We start from the raw sequence: 17,157 nt of genomic DNA, 5'->3' as shown, positions 1-17,157 counted from the left end.
GTCCTTTAACCTCCAGTCCTCCTATCCCCCAGTTTTTACCAGCTCTTTCAGTCAGGTATTCCTGCTCAGAACAGGTCCTCCCATCCTAGGCTTCAGCTCTGGATGCTTGCTGAAAGGCGCTGACCTCCAACCCCGCCTGCTTGTGGCCTGTAGACGCCATCCCTGCTGTCTTCCCCACCAGCAACAGGGGGATCCAAGCAGGCAGGGCGCCAGCAACCAGGGAGGGAGGGTATGGAGCTCCTGCGGCTCCGCAGGGGTGGGGCGTCCCCCTCCCCACTTAGCCGCACAATCAGGCCAGTGGGAGGAGCTGCCCGTGCCCCCCCTGAACCCGCAGGACTATAAAGCTGCCTTGCAGCGGTCTGCGACTCCGGGACCAGCTCTGCTAACGGTGACTGCCCATCTTCTGCCGCCATGAGCCACTCGTCGGGCCTCCGGGCCAACGTCAGTTCTACCTCCTACCGCCGCACGTTTGGGCCACCGCCTTCACTGTCCCCCGGGGCCTTCTCCTACTCGTCCAGCTCCCGTTTCTCGGGGAGCCGGCTGCTGGGCTCGGCGTCCTCCAGCTCCTCGGTGCGTCTAGGCAGCTTCCGCGGTCCCCGGGCGGGCGCGGGCGCCCTCCTGCGCCTGCCCTCGGAGCGCCTCGATTTCTCTATGGCCGAGGCCCTCAACCAGGAGTTTCTGACCACGCGCAGCAACGAGAAGCAGGAGCTGCAGGAGCTCAACGACCGCTTCGCCAACTTCATTGAGAAGGTGCGCTTCCTGGAGCAGCAGAATGCGGCCTTGCGAGGGGAGCTGAACCAGGCCCGGGGCCAGGAGCCGGCGCGCGCCGACCAGCTGTGCCAGCAGGAGCTGCGCGAGCTCCGCAGGGAGCTAGAGCTGCTGGGACGCGAGCGCGACCGGGTGCAGGTGGAGCGCGACGGGCTGGCGGAGGACCTGGCTGCGCTCAAGCAGAGGTCAGGGGGCACGGCTGGGCGGTGGCCGTCGAGGCGGCTGTTCTTCTCTTCCATTTCCTCCCCACCATTTACCCGTGGGAGTTGCTTTCCCAGCCAACGCGGGAGGGCGTGTGCTGGCAGCATCCTTGCCCTCCCTCTACCACTTCGCTGAGTCTCTGGGGAGGCGAAGTGACTATAGCTCTTCGTGAATTAAGGGGCCCAGCTCAGCTCCCAGCCCATTAGACAGAAAACGAGGCCTGTCCATCAGGCAGCCTGAAGACCCCTCCTGGGAGTCCTGTACTACCCCAGACCCCGGGGGTGGGAGGGACGGTGACCCCGTAGTTCAGCCTCTGCCCACTCCTCCCACCAGGCTGGAGGATGAAACACGCAAGCGGGAGGACGCTGAGCACAATCTCGTGCTCTTTCGCAAGGTGAGCCCGGGCCTCGCGTGGATTTCTGTTTCCCTACCCCTAATCGGGCTTGCGTGTCCAGGGTGGCAATCTGTGGGTACGGGGAGGTCACTAGACCTCTTCAGAGGCCGACAGGGAGGGCCTGAGTCTTCCTCGCGCTGAACAGCTCCTCCCTACTCTTGAACCCTTACTGCCACCCCATGCAGGATGTGGACGATGCTACCCTAGCCCGCCTGGAGCTAGAGCGCAAGATTGAGTCTCTGATGGATGAGATTGAGTTCCTCAAGAAGCTGCATGAGGAGGTGGGTGGACCTGGATGTCAGGCGAGGCTTGGGAGGTTGGGGTGATCTCTTGGGAGCTAGGAGACAAGCTCTGGAGGGGACTGGCGGGAGGAGCGGAAGAATAGTCCTAGGGAAGCGAAGTGAGGTTCTCCGGCAGACGCGGCCCCTCAACCTAGATCTACAGGTGGTTTGCCTCCCGCCCCTGCGCCACCAGGTGGCGAGCAGCGGAGCTGCACCCGGAAACCTGGCCTCGCGGCTCGGTGAGCGCCCGGCGCAGGCTGTGCAGTCCTGCGCGCGCTGCACTGCCTGGAGCCCCCTTTGTTCACTCAAGTGTTTCTGCTCTTTTCTGTGTGTGAACTGCGCGGCCCGCGTGTATTTGCGCGGCGAACTCGACGTCCTGTTATCCTGGGCGGCAGGAGTTGCGAGACCTGCAGGTGAATGTGGAGAACCATCAGGTGCAGCAGATCGAAGTAGAGGCGACCGTGAAGCCCGAGCTGACAGCAGCGCTGAGGGACATCCGCGCGCAGTACGAGAGCATCGCAGCGAAGAACCTGCAGGAGGCAGAGGAATGGTACAAGTCCAAGGTGCGAGCGCCCGGAGGGTTTGGGAGGGCCTTAGAGGGTTGGGCGCTCGGGTGAGGGTGCATGCCGTCTGCTCCCGTCTCGGTTGCCCTCCATCCGGCAGTACGCGGACCTGTCCGATGCAGCCAACCGGAACCACGAGGCCCTGCGCCAGGCCAAGCAGGAGATGAACGAATCCCGGCGCCAGATCCAGAGCCTGACGTGCGAGGTGGACGGACTGCGAGGCACGGTGAGTACCAGGCTACACCACGGGCTGGGGATAGACCGTGAAGGCTGTTCGGTCTCTGACCCACGCTTTCCCCACCCCCATCCCAGAACGAGGCGCTGCTTAGACAGCTGCGGGAAATGGAAGAGCAGTTTGCCCTGGAGGCCGGCGGGTACCAGGCGGGCGTTGCACGCCTCGAGGAGGAGCTGCGGCAGCTAAAGGAGGAGATGGCGCGACACCTGCGCGAATACCAGGAGCTCCTCAACGTCAAGATGGCCCTGGACATCGAGATCGCCACCTACCGGAAGCTGCTGGAGGGCGAGGAGAGCCGGTGGGGGCGGGCTGCGGCAGGGTGGTAGGGCGTGACCAGGGAAGGCGCGGCCTGGGCACAGTAGCTAACCATTTGCTTCACCCCCAGGATCTCGGTGCCCGTCCATTCCTTCACATCCTTAAGTATAAAGACAACTGGTGAGTCTCCTACACCTGACCTCCAACCTGTCTTTCCCCTTGTCCTCTTCTGTCCTGACCGGACTCTTGCTATGGCTCTCCTCAGGGATTGATTCCTTTTGTGAACGTGTGTGTGTGTGTGTGTGTGTGTGTGTGTGTGTGTGGCAGAGACAGAGAGAGTCAGAGAGAGGGACAGATAGGACAGACAGACGGGAAGAGAAAGAGACGAGAAGCATCAATTCTTCCTTGCAGTTCCTTAGTTGTTCATTGATTGCTTTCTCATATGTGCCTTCACGGGGGTGAGGGGGTAGGGAGGTGACGGGTGGGCTACAGAAGACTGAGTGACCCCTTGCTTAAGCTAGGGACCTTGGGTCCAAGCTGGTGAGCTTTTACTCAAACCAGATGAGCGCGGGCTCAAGCTGGCGAGCTTGGGGTCTTGAACCTGGGTCCTCCGCGTCCCAGTCCGACGCTCTATCCACTGCGCCACCGCCTGGTTAGGCTATTTTGTGAACTCTTGAGTCTTGGTCTACTCTCGCCCTCTCCTTAAACTCTGCCCCTCCCTTACCCTTCCCTCATACCCTTCTGTAGAAGGTATGAGGGCTTAAAAGAATATAAATGCCAAGCCTTCTCTCTTCCACCCCTCACCTACATTTTCCAGTGCCTGAGGTGGAGCCTCCCCAGGACAGCCATAGCCGGAAGATGGTTCTGATCAAGACCATTGAGACCCGGGATGGGGAGGTGAGATGGGACACTTCAGTCTAGGACCCCATCGTTTCCAACATTATTTCTGAGCCCCTGCTTGGCTGTAGCTGCTTGGCTCTAAGAGTATTATGGGTTAGGGGTTCTTGGAGTGGTACTGAGACAGGAAAATAGAGAAGGTGGATGGAGAGACTGGAGCCTCAACTGGTTATGCCAGAGGAGAGACCCATACCCCAAAGGAGCTTGAAGGAGGGTGGTGCTGAGTGGTTTGTGCCCTTCACATGCCTTTCCCCCTACAGGTGGTAACAGAGTCCCAGAAGGAGCAGCACAGTGAGTTGGACAAGTCCTCTACTCACAGCTATTGAACCTGTTGGTCCAGACCTCCCTGATCCTGCCCTAGTCCTATTCTAAGCCCACACCCCAACACCCATCGTGAATTAATCTCCTCTCCATCTGCATGTGTCTTGGGGATGGTACCAGTCACCCCTTCCCTGGCCTGTAGCTAAGCCCTACCCAACCAGCAGTAGCTGGGCCTCTCCCTGCCCTGATATATAGACACGACCCATATGTTGCCCTTTTCTGATCCTGGTAAGAGACCAGTGATCCCCGAGTTGAGCCTATTCCTGCCATAAACCGATGATCAGTGGATGGACCAGGGTCTGAGTTTAACTTTTGAATCAAATAAAACAGCTGTCAAGAAAAACCTCTCCAGTGCATTTATGTCTGTGGATGTGGTGGTACCTGTGAGGAGGAGGTTCAGCAGTATTTTCTCCTTGTCTCTAGTCATTTATTTTCTTTTTAAATTATTTTTTATTGCCTGACCTGTGGTAGTGCAGTGGGTAAAGTGTTGAACTGGGACACTGAGGTCGCTGGTTCTAAACCTTGAGCTTGCCTGGTCAAGGCACATATGGAAAGCAACTACAAGTTGATGTTTCCCACTTCTCTCCCCTCTTTCTTGATCTCTTTCTCTCCCTCTAAAAATCAATAAAAATTTCTTTCTTTCTTTCTTTCTTTCTTTCTTTCTTTCTTTCTTTCTTTCGAGAGATATTGACAGACAGACAGGCAGAAAGGGAGTGAGATAAGAAGCATCAATTTATAGTTGTGGCATCTTAGTTGCTCATTGATTATTTTCTCATATGTGCCTTGACCAGGGGGCTACAGCAGAGTCAGTGACCCCTTGCTCAAGCCAGCGTTCTATGATCCCACACTCAGGCTGACAATCCCATGCTCAAGCTGGTGAGCCTGTGCTCAAGCCAGTGACCTTGGAGTTTCAAACCTGGGTCCTCAACATCCCAGGCCAAGGCTTTATCCACTGCTCCACCACCTGGTCAGGCTATTGATTGATTTTAGAGAGAGAAAAGAAGAGAGAGAGTGAGAGAGATTAGAACCTAGATCTGTTCCTGTATGTGCCCTGAGTGGGAATCAAACAGGCAACCTCTGTACTTCTAGACAATGCTCTAACCCAGTGGTCGGCAAACTCATTAGTCAACAGAGCCAAATATCAACAGTACAATGATTGAAATTTCTTTTGAGAGCCAAATTTTTTAAACTTAAACTATATAGGTAGGTACAGTCGTTATCGAGGTAGCGCCTGCACGTGGTATTTTGTGGAAGAGCCACACTCAAAGGGGCCAAAGAGCCACATGTGGCTCGTGAGCTGCAGTTTGCCAACCACTGCTCTAACTAACCAAACTATTTGGCCAGGGCTTAAATTTTTTTTTTTCAATTTATTAATTTTAGAGAGAGAAAGGAAGAGAAAGAACCAGGAGTCATTTCTGAATCCCACTCTCTTGGCATCTATTATTCCTATTTACTCTTCTGCTTTTTTTCTTTTATTGTTCTCAACTTCAGTTCTCCCTCTGCAGCCCTGAATGTCCAGATACCTCTGGGTGTCTCATAGGTCCCTCAAATTCAATATGTCCAAAACAGAGCTCCTCATCTTTCTCTCTACCATCTGTAATCATGTTCTTTCTTCTAGATTCCCCGCCCTAGAAGAAGTCACCACTAGGACCTCTGTTACCCAAATTAGAACTCACCCCATATTACACCCTTTCTTTTCTTCACCTCACCACCCCAAACAATTCTGTTAATTTTACTTCTTAATTCGTTTAAGTCTGTTTGGTTCTCCCATCCACACTGCCAGGAAGTACCCTGAGTCAGGCCACTGTCGTATCTCGACTGGGTTACACTGTCTGCCTCAGTAGTCTTTTCCCTGGCCCGGCCCTGCCACCCACCTAATCTTAGTCAACACTTAGCCAGCAAATCAGATTCAGCTGCCGCCACCCCTCTCCCTACTTAAAAATGTACACTTCCACTCTGTCCCCTAACTCTATTCCTTCTTACTCTTGCCTCCAAGTCAAAATCTGCTTCTGGAACTTAAGTGATCTTCTTCACTCAGTTACGGGTCTAGGTACAGGAAATAAGTCAGAGTCCCCTCTCAAGAAGCTCACAGTCTGAGGTCGGGGAGATAGATAGATAAACAGACGATTTCAACCTGGTAATAAGTGCTATGACTGGGATAAGGACATGGCTTCGTGGGAACATAAAGAAGAGCACCAGGCCTGACCAGGCGGTGGCGCAGTGGATAGAGCGTTGGACTGGGATGTGGAAGACCCGGCTTCGAGACCCTGAGGTCGCCAGCTTGAGCACGGGCTCATCTGGTTTGAGCAAAAAGCTCACCAGCTTGAGCGCAATGTCGCTGGCTCAAGCAAGGGGTTACTTGGTCTGCTGAAGGCCCGCGGTCAAGGCACATTAAAAAAAAAAGAAAGAAAGAAAGGAAGAAAGAAGAAGAGCACCAAACCCAACCACAGGGCAAGGATGGTGTCCAAGGGAGGTGCCATCACACTGAGCACTGAAGAACAAGTGGGAGTTATTCAGGTGGAGCAGGGAGAGGAGGAGGACTTCTAGGTAGACAAGTCAGCCATGATCTAAGGAAGCAAGTTTGGAAATTAAAAATAATTCTGACCTGACCAGGCGGTGGCGCAGTGGATAGAGCATCAGACTGGGATGTGGAGGACCCAGGTTCGAGACCCCGAGGTCGCCAGCTAGAGCGCGGGCTCATCTGGTTTGAGCAAAGCTTACCAGGTTGGACCCAAGGTCGCTGGTTCAAGCAAGGGGTTACTCAGTCTGCTGTGACCCCACAGTCAAGGCACATACGAGAAAGCAATCAAAGAACAACTAAGGTGTTGCAACGAAAAACTAATGATTGATGCTTCTAATCTCTCTCTGTTCCTGTCTGTCTGTCCCTATCTGTCCCTCTCTCTGTCTCTGTAAAAAAAAAAAAAAAAAAAAAAGTTCTGTAGCACTATAGTGGATGGATACAGAGAAAGGAAAGAATTGTGTTGAGGTTGGAAAGATGAAATGGGGGCCAATCATAGAGGACGTTACAAGCCATATTAAGGCATTTGGAACTTATCCTAACAAAAAGGGCAAGAAGATTTAATCAGAAGGTTTGTGTTTAGACTTGGCCTGTAATGGATAGAGCATCAACCTGGAATGCTGAGGTCACCAGTTCAAAACCGTGGGCTTGCCTGGTCAAGGCACATATGAGAAACAAGCAATGAACAATCAAAGTGAAGCAACTATACTTCTTGCTTCCCCCTGTAAAATCTTCTCTCTGTAAAATCAATAATTAAAATCTTAAACTTGAAAAATGCTATCTTATATATTCTGAATAAACTATAAATAAATAAATAAAAAATCTTAAAATAGGCCCTGGCCAGTTTGCTCAGTGGTAGAGCATCGGCCTGGCATGCGGAAGTCCCTGGTTCGATTCCCGGCCAGGGCACACAGGAGAGGTGCCCATCTGCTTCTCCATCCCTCCCCCTCTCCTTCTTCTCTCTCTCTTCCCCTCCTGCAACCGAAGCTCCATTGGAGCAAAAAGATGGCTTGGGTGCTGGGGATGGCTCCGTGGCCTCTGCCCCAGGCGCTAGAGTGGCTCTGGTCACAACAGAGCGACGCCCTGGATGGGCAGAGCATCGCCCCCTGGTGGGCATGCTGGTGAATCCCAGTCGGGCGCATGCGGGAGTCTGTCTGACTGCCTCCCCATTTCCAGCTTAAGAAAAAAAAAATCTTAAAATAAAAGTAAAAGAGCCTGACCTGTGGTGGCGCAGTGGATAAAGCGTCGACCTGGAAATGCTGAGGTCGCCGGTTCGAAACCCTGGGCTTGCCTGGTCAAGGCACATATGGGAGTTGATGCTTCTAGCTCCTCCCCGCTTCTCTCTCTCTGTCTCTCTCCTCTCCCTCTCTCTCCTTTCTATAAATGAATAAATAAAATAATAAAATAAGTTAAAAAATATTAGGACATTAAAAAAATAAAAATAAAAAATAAATAAATAAAAGTAAAAGAGGCCTGACCTGTGGTGGTGCAGTGGATAAAGCATCGACCTGGAAATGCTGAGGTCGCCGATTCAAAACCCTGGGCTTGCCTGGTCAAGGCACATATGGGAGTTGATGCTTCCAGCTCCTTCCCCCTTCTCTCTCTCTGTCTCTCCTCTCTCTCTCTCTCTCTCTCTCTCTCTCTCTCTCTTCTCTGAAGTTAAAAAATAAAAAATAAATAAAATTAAAAAAAATTTTTTTTTAAAGTAAAAGAAAGTTTGTGTTTAGCTATGCATTTTATCTTATTTATTTATTTATTTTACAGAGACACAGAGAGAGAGAGTCAGAGAGAGAGAGAGAGATAGGGACAGACAGACAGGAATGGAGAGATGAGAAGCATCAATTATTAGTTTTTTTGTTGCGACACCTTAGTTGTTCATTGATTGCTTTCTCATATGTGCTTTGACCGTGGGCCTTCAGCAGACCGAATAACCCCTTGCTCAAGCCAGCGACCTTGGGTCCAAGCTGGTGAGCTTTTTGCTCAAGCCAGATGAACCCGCGCTCAAGCTGGCGACCTTGGGGTCTCGATTCTGGGTCCTCCGCATCCCGGTCCGACACTCTATCCACTGCGCCACCTCCTGGTCAGGCAAGCTATGCATTTTAGAAAGATCAGTCTAGCAACAGTGTACAAAAACAATTGCAAATAGATGAAGGTGCAGTACAGAGGCTGTTGCAGTGAAACATGCAAGAGGAGATGGTGGGCAAAGAAGTGGAAGGAGCTGAATCTCCTTCAGGGAGTAGAATCTGCAGTACCTAGGGAGGAACTGGCAGGTGAGAGAAAGGGAAATAGCAAAGATGACCCAAGGTTTTGGCTTGAATGACCAGGTAGATCAGGGGTAGTCAACCTTTTTATACCTACCGCCCACTTTTGTATTTCTGTTAGTAGTAAAATTTTCTAACCACCCACCGGTTCCACTGTAATGGTGATTTATAAAGTAGGGAAGTAACTTTACTTTATAAAATTTATAAAACAGAGTTACAGCAAGTTAAAGCATATAATAATAATTACTTACCAAGTACTTTATGTCAGATTTTCGTTAAGTCTGGCAGAATAAATCTTTATAAAACAACTTACTATACTTAAATCTATCTTTTTATTTATACTATGGTTGCTCCGCTACCGCCCACCATGAAAGCTGGAATGCCCACTAGTGGGCGGTAGGGACCAGGTTGACTACCACTAAGGTAGATGGTGGACCTTTCACTGCGACAGGAAAGATTAGAGTAAGGGGTGGAGGGAGCTCAAGACAATACTTAATAGACTTACTACTTTTTTTTTTTTTTTTTTTTTTTTTTTTACAGAGAGAGGGATAGACAGACAGGAATGGAGAGAGATGAGAAGCATCAATCATTAGTTTTTCGTTGCGACACTTTAGTTGTTCATTGATTGCTCTCTCATATGTGCCTTGACTGTGGGGCTACAGCAGACCAAGTAACCCCTTGCTCAAGCCAGTGACCTTGGGTCCAAGCTGGTGAGCTTTGCTCAAACCAGATGAGCTCACGCTCAAGCTGGCAACCTCGGGGTCTCGATCTGGGTCCTCCGCATCCCAATCCGATGCTCTATCCACTCCGCCACTGCCTGGTCAGGCAATAGACTTAATACTTATTGAGTGTGAGGAACTATGGAACAATCAAAAAGAAGGGATGGCAGGCAGTTGGATCCACAGGTCTGGACTTCAGGTGTAATGGAATATTTTGAGATACTGAATCTAGCAGTATCTTTCTGCTTTGATGCTTTCTGCTACAAGTAGCAGATACATAACCTCATGAAAAAAACAAACAAACAAAACAAACTAAAGAATTATATAATATAACAAGAGCCAGAGGTAGGCAGACATTGAGCATGGTTGATTTGGCAGCTCAGTGATGTCATCAAGGCCCTGGCTCTCTCTCCTTGGAGGGGAGGTTTGTCCTTGGGGCGGTTCTCCTCATGGTCCCAGGATGATTGTCAGAAGCTACTGGGTGATGTGTCTCTCTCCACATCCAGTGGAGGACAGAGGAAAACCTCCTCCCTTTTCTTTAGGCTATCTGGCTAAGGTCATTGGTGTGTCCATTCCTGGAGCAATAACTGTTGCCAGGGGAAAGGCACTGATTGGCTTTAGCTAACTGGTGTGGAATAGGCACCAGGAACCGACCACAATGTCCACTACAAATATTGCTCAGGATCCCCACCACCATCACCCTTCACACACAGGCACACATATACTCACATTCTTACTTCCTTTTTGTTTAATTAAATTTGGGGGGGGGTAACATTGGTTAACAACATAATATAAGTTTTAGGTCTACAACTTTAAAATACATCATCTGCATATTCCATTGTGTGCTCACCACCTAAAGTCTAGTCTCTTTTCGTCACCATAATTTGACTGTCTTCACCCTGTTTATTCTCCCCTGCCCCCTTCCCCTCTGGTAACCACCATACTATTATCTGTGTCTATGAGTTTATGAGTTTGTTTTCTCATTTCCTACTTTTTGTTTACTATCCCATATATGAGTAAAATCACATGGTTTTTGTCATTTTTCCATCTGACTTATTTCACTTAGCATGATACTCTCAAGATCCATCCATGTTGTTGCAAATGACAATATTTTATCTTTTTTCTTTTTTTTTTTTTTTTTTTTGTATTTTTCCGAAGCTGGAAATGAGGAGGCTGTCAGACAGTCTCCCGCATGCGCCCGACCGGGATCCACCCGGCATGCCCACCAGGGGGCGATGCTCTGCCCATCTGGGGCTTCGCTCTGCCGCAACCAGAGCCATTCTAGCACCTGAGGCAGAGGCCACAGAGCCATCCTCAGCGCCCGGGCCAACTTTGCTCCAATGAAGCCTTGGCTGCGGGAGGGGAAGAGAGAGACAGAGAGGAAGAAGAGGGGGAGGGGTAGAGAAGCAGATGGGCGCTTCTCCTGTGTGCCCTGGCCAGGAATCGAACCATGGACTCCTGCACGCCAGGCTGACGCTCTACCTCTGAGCCAACCGGCCAGGGCCTATTTCATCATTTTTTATGGATGTGGACTCACATTCTCTCTTTTTTTTTTTTTTTGTATTTTTTTTTTCTGAAGCTGGAAACGGGGAGGCAGTCAGACAGACTCCCGCATGCTCCTGACCGGGATCCACCCGGCACGCCCACGAGGGGGCGATGCTCTGCCCATCGGGGCGTCGCTCTGTCGCGACCAGAGCCACTCTAGTGCTTGGGGCAGAGGCCAATGAGCCATCCCCAGCGCCCGGGCCATCTTTTTGCTCCAATGGAGCCTCGGCTGCGGGAGGGGAAGAGAGAGACAGAGAGGAAGGAGAGAGGGAGGGGTGGAGAAGCAGATGGGCGCCTCTCCTGTGTGCCCTGGCCAGGAATCAAACCCAGGACTTCTGCACACCAGGCCAACACTCTACCACTGAGCCAACCGGCCAGGATTGGACTCACATTCTTTATACCACTTGCCTTCTCTCCCTTTCATTCAGTGGAAGTTATCTCAGGAGAAATATTAATACAGAAAAGCAGACAAAAGCTTTAGAGTTTCAAAGGTTTAGGTTTCCAAGTGAGCAAAATGTCAAGTTTGGACAGTTTCCTTTCAGTCTGTGGAGTGATTTATATTGCATACGAGGAGACTGAGCTGAAGGGAAGGGCATGGGCCTCTCAGGTGTATCACATGAGAAGAAATGAAACTACCTAAAGATGATGGATAAAGTGAGAAAAGAGAAGGGTCTTGGGAGACTCCTAGAGTAGCAGCAGAAGATAATCTTGAGAATTAACCAGCAGAAATGTAGAAGGAGAATTAGAGTATGGCCTCAGGAGACAACTGCAAGAGAAAGCTCTTGGGAAGGAGGAGCTGGAAGCCCAGGTTAGACAACAAATGGAAAATTTGGGGGTTACCAATGAGAAAGATGTTAGAGACTTCAGTGAGGGCAGCTTCCAGCTGGGGTAGGGTCAGAGACAAAACCTGCTCAGTGGAATGGTGATTAGGAGATGAGGAAAGGGAGAATAGACCACTACTCAAGATGTTTGACTGTTAAAAGAAAGAATCAGAGCAAAGACTGTGTTTGGGGAATGAAACCTTAAAGAAAAGAAAAACTGCCTGACCTGTGGTGTCACAGTGGATAAAGTGTCAGCCTGGAATGCTGAGGTTGCCGGTTCAAAGCCCTGGGTTTGCCTGGTCAAGGCACATATGGGAGTTGATGCTTCCTGCTCCTCCCCCTTCTCTCTCTCTCTATAATGAATAAATAAAATCTAAAAAAAAATTAAAGAAAAGAAAAACTAAACATGTGTGTGTGTGTGTGTGTGTGTGTGTGAGAGAGAGAGAGAGAGAGAGAGAGAGAGAGAGAGAGAGAGAGAGATAGTGAGGCAGATTCTGCATGTGCCCCAACCAGGATCCATCCAGTAACCCCATCAAGGACCAATGCTTGAGTACCGAGCTATTTTTAGTGCCTGAGGCTGATGTGCCCCAACAGAGCTATCCTCAGCTCCCTGGGCCATGCTGGAACTAATTGAGCCACTGGTTGTGGAAGGGGAACAAGTAGAGAAGGGGGAGTAGGAAGAGGAGAGAAGCAGACAGTCATTTCTCCTGTGTGCCCTGACTGGGAATTGAACCAGGGACGTCCAGGCTGACACTCTATCCACTGAGCAACCAGCCAGGGCCTAGAACAATAATTTTTTAAAGATTTTATTTAGGCCTTGGCCAGTTGGCTCAGTAGTAGAGCTTTGGCCTGGCATCTGGAAGTCTTGGGTTTGATTCCCAGTCAGGTCACACAGAAGTGACCATCAACTTCTCTCTTTTTTTTTCTTTTTCTTTTTGTATTTTTCTGAAGTTGGAAATGGGCAGTCAGACTCTCGCATGCGCCCGACCGGGATCCACCCGGCACGCCCACCAGGGGGCGATGCTCTGCCCACCTGGGGCTTCGCTCTGCCACAACCAGAGCCATTCTAGCGCCTGAGGCAGAGGCCACAGAGCCATCCTAAGTGCCCGGGCCAACTTTGCTCCAATGGAGCCTTGGCTGCGGGAGGGGAAGAGAGAGACAGAGAGGAAGGAGAGGGGGAGGGGTGGAGAAGCAGATGGGCGCTTCTCCTGTGTGCCCTGGCCAGGAATCGAACCCCGGACTCCCACACACCAGGCCGACGCTCTACCACTGATCCAACTGGCCAGGGCACATCAACTTCTCCGCCCTTTCCCCTACCCTTTCTCTTTCTCTCCTCCCCTTCTGCAGCCATGGCTCAATTGGTTCAAATACATTGGCCCCGGGCACTGAGGATGGCTCCATGGAGCCTCTGCCTCAGATGCTAAAAATAGCTTGAACCTGACCATGGTCCCAGATGGGCAGAGCATCAGCTCCAGACAAGGATTGACGGGTGGATCCTGGTCAGAAAGCATGTGAGAGTCTGTCTCTCTATCTCCCCTCCTCTCACTTGGAAAAGAAGAAAGAAAAAAGAGTTTAAAAAGATTTTGTTTATTGAATTTTTTTTTTTTTTAGAGAGAGAGAGAATGGGGGCTGGAATGGGAAGCATCAACTTGTTGCTTCTCGTGTGTGCCTTGATCAGGCAAACCCAGGGTTTCGAACCAGCAACCTCAGTATTGCAGGTTAACACTTTCTCTGCTGTGCCACCCCAGGTCAGACTGGACCAATAATTTTTAAACTGTGAGTAATGAAACAGTGTTATCAAATTATTGTGTTGATATCAACATTTTTAAGAAAAAAATTGAAAAATTTAGAGTGTGGTAAAACCGATTTTCGATGTATTTATATATGTGTGCACTGGGTTGCCATATACAATTTATTTTTTTAATCTTGGATTTTGGTAAAGAAGAAAATGAAAAGAGAGAAAGTGACCAGACTTGAACATGTGTAAATGCTGGGGAGAATTAGAAAGATCAAGTTGTCACAAATGGGCCCAGCAATCTACAAACATGACACCACCTCAGACTTGGCTGTGATTGAAGAGTTTTAGGAAAGCTCAGAATCCAATTCTAATCAAGAGGATCTGATGTTAACCTCAAGAAGACAAGTCTGGGATTTGCCTGTAATTAAGAAAGCTTATAGCACATTGATTTTATTGTACTCTGCTTGTTGAGAGAAAGGATATAGTTTTGAGGACACCTATAAGAAGGTCATCTCAAAAGCAAGAATGTGGCCACATTTTTTTTTTCCCGAAGCTGGAAATGGGGAGGCAGTCAGACAGACTCCCGCATGCGCCCAACCAGGATCCACCCAGCATGCCCACCAGGGGGCGATGCTCTGCCCATCTGGGGCATTGCTCTGTTGCAACCAGAGCCATTCTAGCGCTTGAGGCAGAGGCCATGGAGCCATCCTCAGCACCCGGGCCAACCTTGCTCCAATGGAGCCCTGGCTGCAGGAGGGGAAGAGAGAGACAGAGAGGAAGGAGAGGGGGAGGGGTGGAGAAGCAGATGGGCTCTTCTCCTGTGTGCCCTGGCTGGGAATTGAACCTGGGACTCCCACACGCCAGGCCAATGCTCTACCACTGAGCCTACCGGCCAGGACCCACACTTATTTTATACTCTTCCTAGAGAGGATCATACTGTGGCAGGCAGCTGTACCCTGTGCCTCAGGGAGATGCCCACTGTGGTAACAGAGCTAATTCTTCAGGGGCCACTTGAAGTGGGTAGAAGAGGGAGTTCAGTTCTCTGAGTTGCAAAGAATAAAGACTAACCAGCCTGACCTGTGGTGGCGCAGTGGATAAAACATCGACCTGGAACGCTGAGGTCGCCGGTTCAAAACCCTGGGTTTGCCTGGTCAAGGCACATATGGGAGTTGATGCTTCCTGTTCCTCCCCACTTCCAAAAAAACAAAAAACAAAAAAACAAAAACAAAAAAGACCAACTATCTCAGGCAAGGGAGAATTCATTGTGAGGTTACACACAGAATTATGGGGGACAAGAATTGTAGCTGGCTGGGGTGGGGAGGGAGTTGCTTTTGCGGGAACCCAGAAACACCTGGTTGACCGAGCCTTACAGGAAGAATGGGCTCTGCAGCCCCATCAGGCCTCACAGAGGCTCAGGTCAGGTGCACACTGCTCCCACCCTAGGGTCCTGCTGTTTCTACTGCTCCTGTCATAATGAGCAAATGAGCTCACCCTCTACCCTGGTTTTGTTTACTCATAGTTTCTTATCCTTGTGGCTTCAATTGTCCAATGGCTTCTATGCCTGATAGCAATTGAATACCAACTTCTTGGGCTTTCTTTAGTTCTGCTCTCACTTCCTGTCACAGAATATGCCCAGTTTACTAGCCTTGCCAGATTAACTGACACCCTCCATTCCTTCTGTGAGACATAGCAGCAGATGTTCAAAGAACTGAGCTCTTTTGGGGCTGACAGACTGCTTTGTTCCCTGTACACTTCCATTTCCACCAGTTAACTAATTCCCATTAGTTATTGTTAAATGCACAACTAATATTGTCTGTATTTGTTCCTAAACTTGTTTTGAACACCTGTTATAAATTTCAGAGTTCAAGCAAATATTTTTAAACAAATGAAGAGTGTAAAAAGGACAATTTTTATTTAACACATGGCTTAGTGGTTAAAATCTTTATTTAAATCTTGGAATCTTTGCTTGGCCTGTGGTGGTGAAGTGGATAGAGCATCAACCTGAAATGCTGAGGTCACCAGTTTGAAATCCTGGGCTTGCTCAGTCAAGGCACATACAACAAGCAACCAACAAACAATTAAAGTGAAGCAACTATAAGTTGATACTTCTTGCTCCCTGCCCCCTCCTCTCTCTGTAAAATCAATAAATAAAATCTTTAAAAAGGAAAGAACCAGCCTGGTGGTGGAGACATAGTGGATAAAACATCGACCTGGAACACTGAGGTTGCTGGTTTGAAACCCTGGTCTTGCAGGGTCAAGGCACACATGGGAGTTGATGCTTCCTGCTCCCCCTTCCTCCTCTCCCTCTCCCCTCTCTCTAAAAATAAGTAAATAAAAGAAAATCTAAAAAAAAGATGCCACTGAACTGCTTTGTCAGATTAGTGGACTCTGAAAAAAAAAGAAGGAAAGAAAAGAAAAGAAAAGAAAAGGAAGAAAGAAAGAAAAGGAAGAAAGAAAGAAAGAAAGAAAGAAAGAAAGAAAGAAAGAAAGAAAGAAAGAAAGAAAGAAAGAAAGAGAATCAGCCTGACCAGGCGGTGACACAGTGGATAGAGCGTCGGCCTGGGATGCAGAGGACCCAGATTCTAAACCCTAAGGTTACTGACTTGAGCCCAAAGGTCTCTGGCTTGACAAAGGGGTCATTGGCTTGCCTGTAGCCCCCAGTCACGGCACATATGAGAAAGCAATCAATGAACAACTAAGGTGCCACAATGAAAAACTGAAGCTTCTCGCTGACCTGTGGTGGCGCAGTGGATAAAGCGTCGACCTGGAAATGCTGAGGTCGCCGGTTCGAAACCCTGGGCTTGCCTGGTCAAGGCACATATGGGAGTTGATGCTTCTAGCTCCTTCCCCCTTCTCTCTCTCCCTCTCTCCTCTCTCCTCTCTCTCTCTCTCTCTGTCTCTCCCTCTCCTCTCTAAAATGAATAAATAAAAAAATAAAATAAAAAAAAGAAAAATTGAAGCTTCTCATCTCTTTCCCTTCCTGTCTGTCTGTCACTGTCTGTCCTTCTCTCCACCTGTCTCTCACACACACACACACACACACAAAACAGAAAAAAAAACTCCCATTAAAAAATACTTGGGCCTGACCAGGTGGTGGCGCAGTGAATAGAGCATCGGACTGGGATGTAGAGGACCCGGGTTTGAGACCCTGAGGTCTCCAGCTTGAGTGCGGGCTCATCTGGTTTGAGCAAGGCTCATCAGCTTGAGCCCAAGGTCATTGGCTCGAGCAAGTGGTCACTCAGTCTGCTGTAGCCCCCTGGTCAAGGCATATATGAGACATCAATCAATGAACAACTAAGGAACCACAACGAAGAATTGATGTTTCTCAACTCCTCTCCTTCCTGTCTGTTTCTATTTATAAATAAATAAATAAATAAATAAATAAATAAATAAATAAATAAATCTTGGGATCTTCTACTTATTAGATATATGACTTTGGAAAAGGTATTTAACTTCTCTTTGCCTCAGTTTTCTCATCTGCAAAATGGAAACAATAGCAGCTACTTTATAGGATTGTTGTGAAGATTAAATGAGATGATTCATGAAAAGGTGAGTAAATGGAAAATTACAAAGCATTGATAAAAGAAATCAAGGAAGATACAAACAAGTGGAAGCATATACTGTGCTCATGGTTAGGAAG

General features: G+C 49.2%; 1 protein-coding gene across 1 annotated transcript; it reads left to right on the top strand.

The window, feature by feature from the left end:
• The first annotated feature begins 360 nt into the window (after positions 1–360).
• Positions 361–4,245, top strand: PRPH (peripherin). The gene is made up of 9 exons (XM_066254813.1): positions 361–953; positions 1,303–1,363; positions 1,549–1,644; positions 2,040–2,207; positions 2,308–2,433; positions 2,520–2,740; positions 2,828–2,877; positions 3,515–3,594; positions 3,855–4,245. The coding sequence occupies exons 1-9, from the start codon at positions 412–414 to the stop codon at positions 3,918–3,920; spliced, it is 1,410 nt and encodes a 469-aa protein (XP_066110910.1). The 5' UTR covers positions 361–411; the 3' UTR covers positions 3,921–4,245.
• Positions 4,246–17,157: the final 12,912 nt, after the last annotated feature.

This window comes from Saccopteryx bilineata, chromosome 2, assembly GCF_036850765.1.
Source record: "Saccopteryx bilineata isolate mSacBil1 chromosome 2, mSacBil1_pri_phased_curated, whole genome shotgun sequence".
NCBI classification, from domain to species: domain Eukaryota; kingdom Metazoa; phylum Chordata; class Mammalia; order Chiroptera; family Emballonuridae; genus Saccopteryx; species Saccopteryx bilineata.
This window is presented reverse-complemented; position numbering and strand designations above follow the sequence as displayed.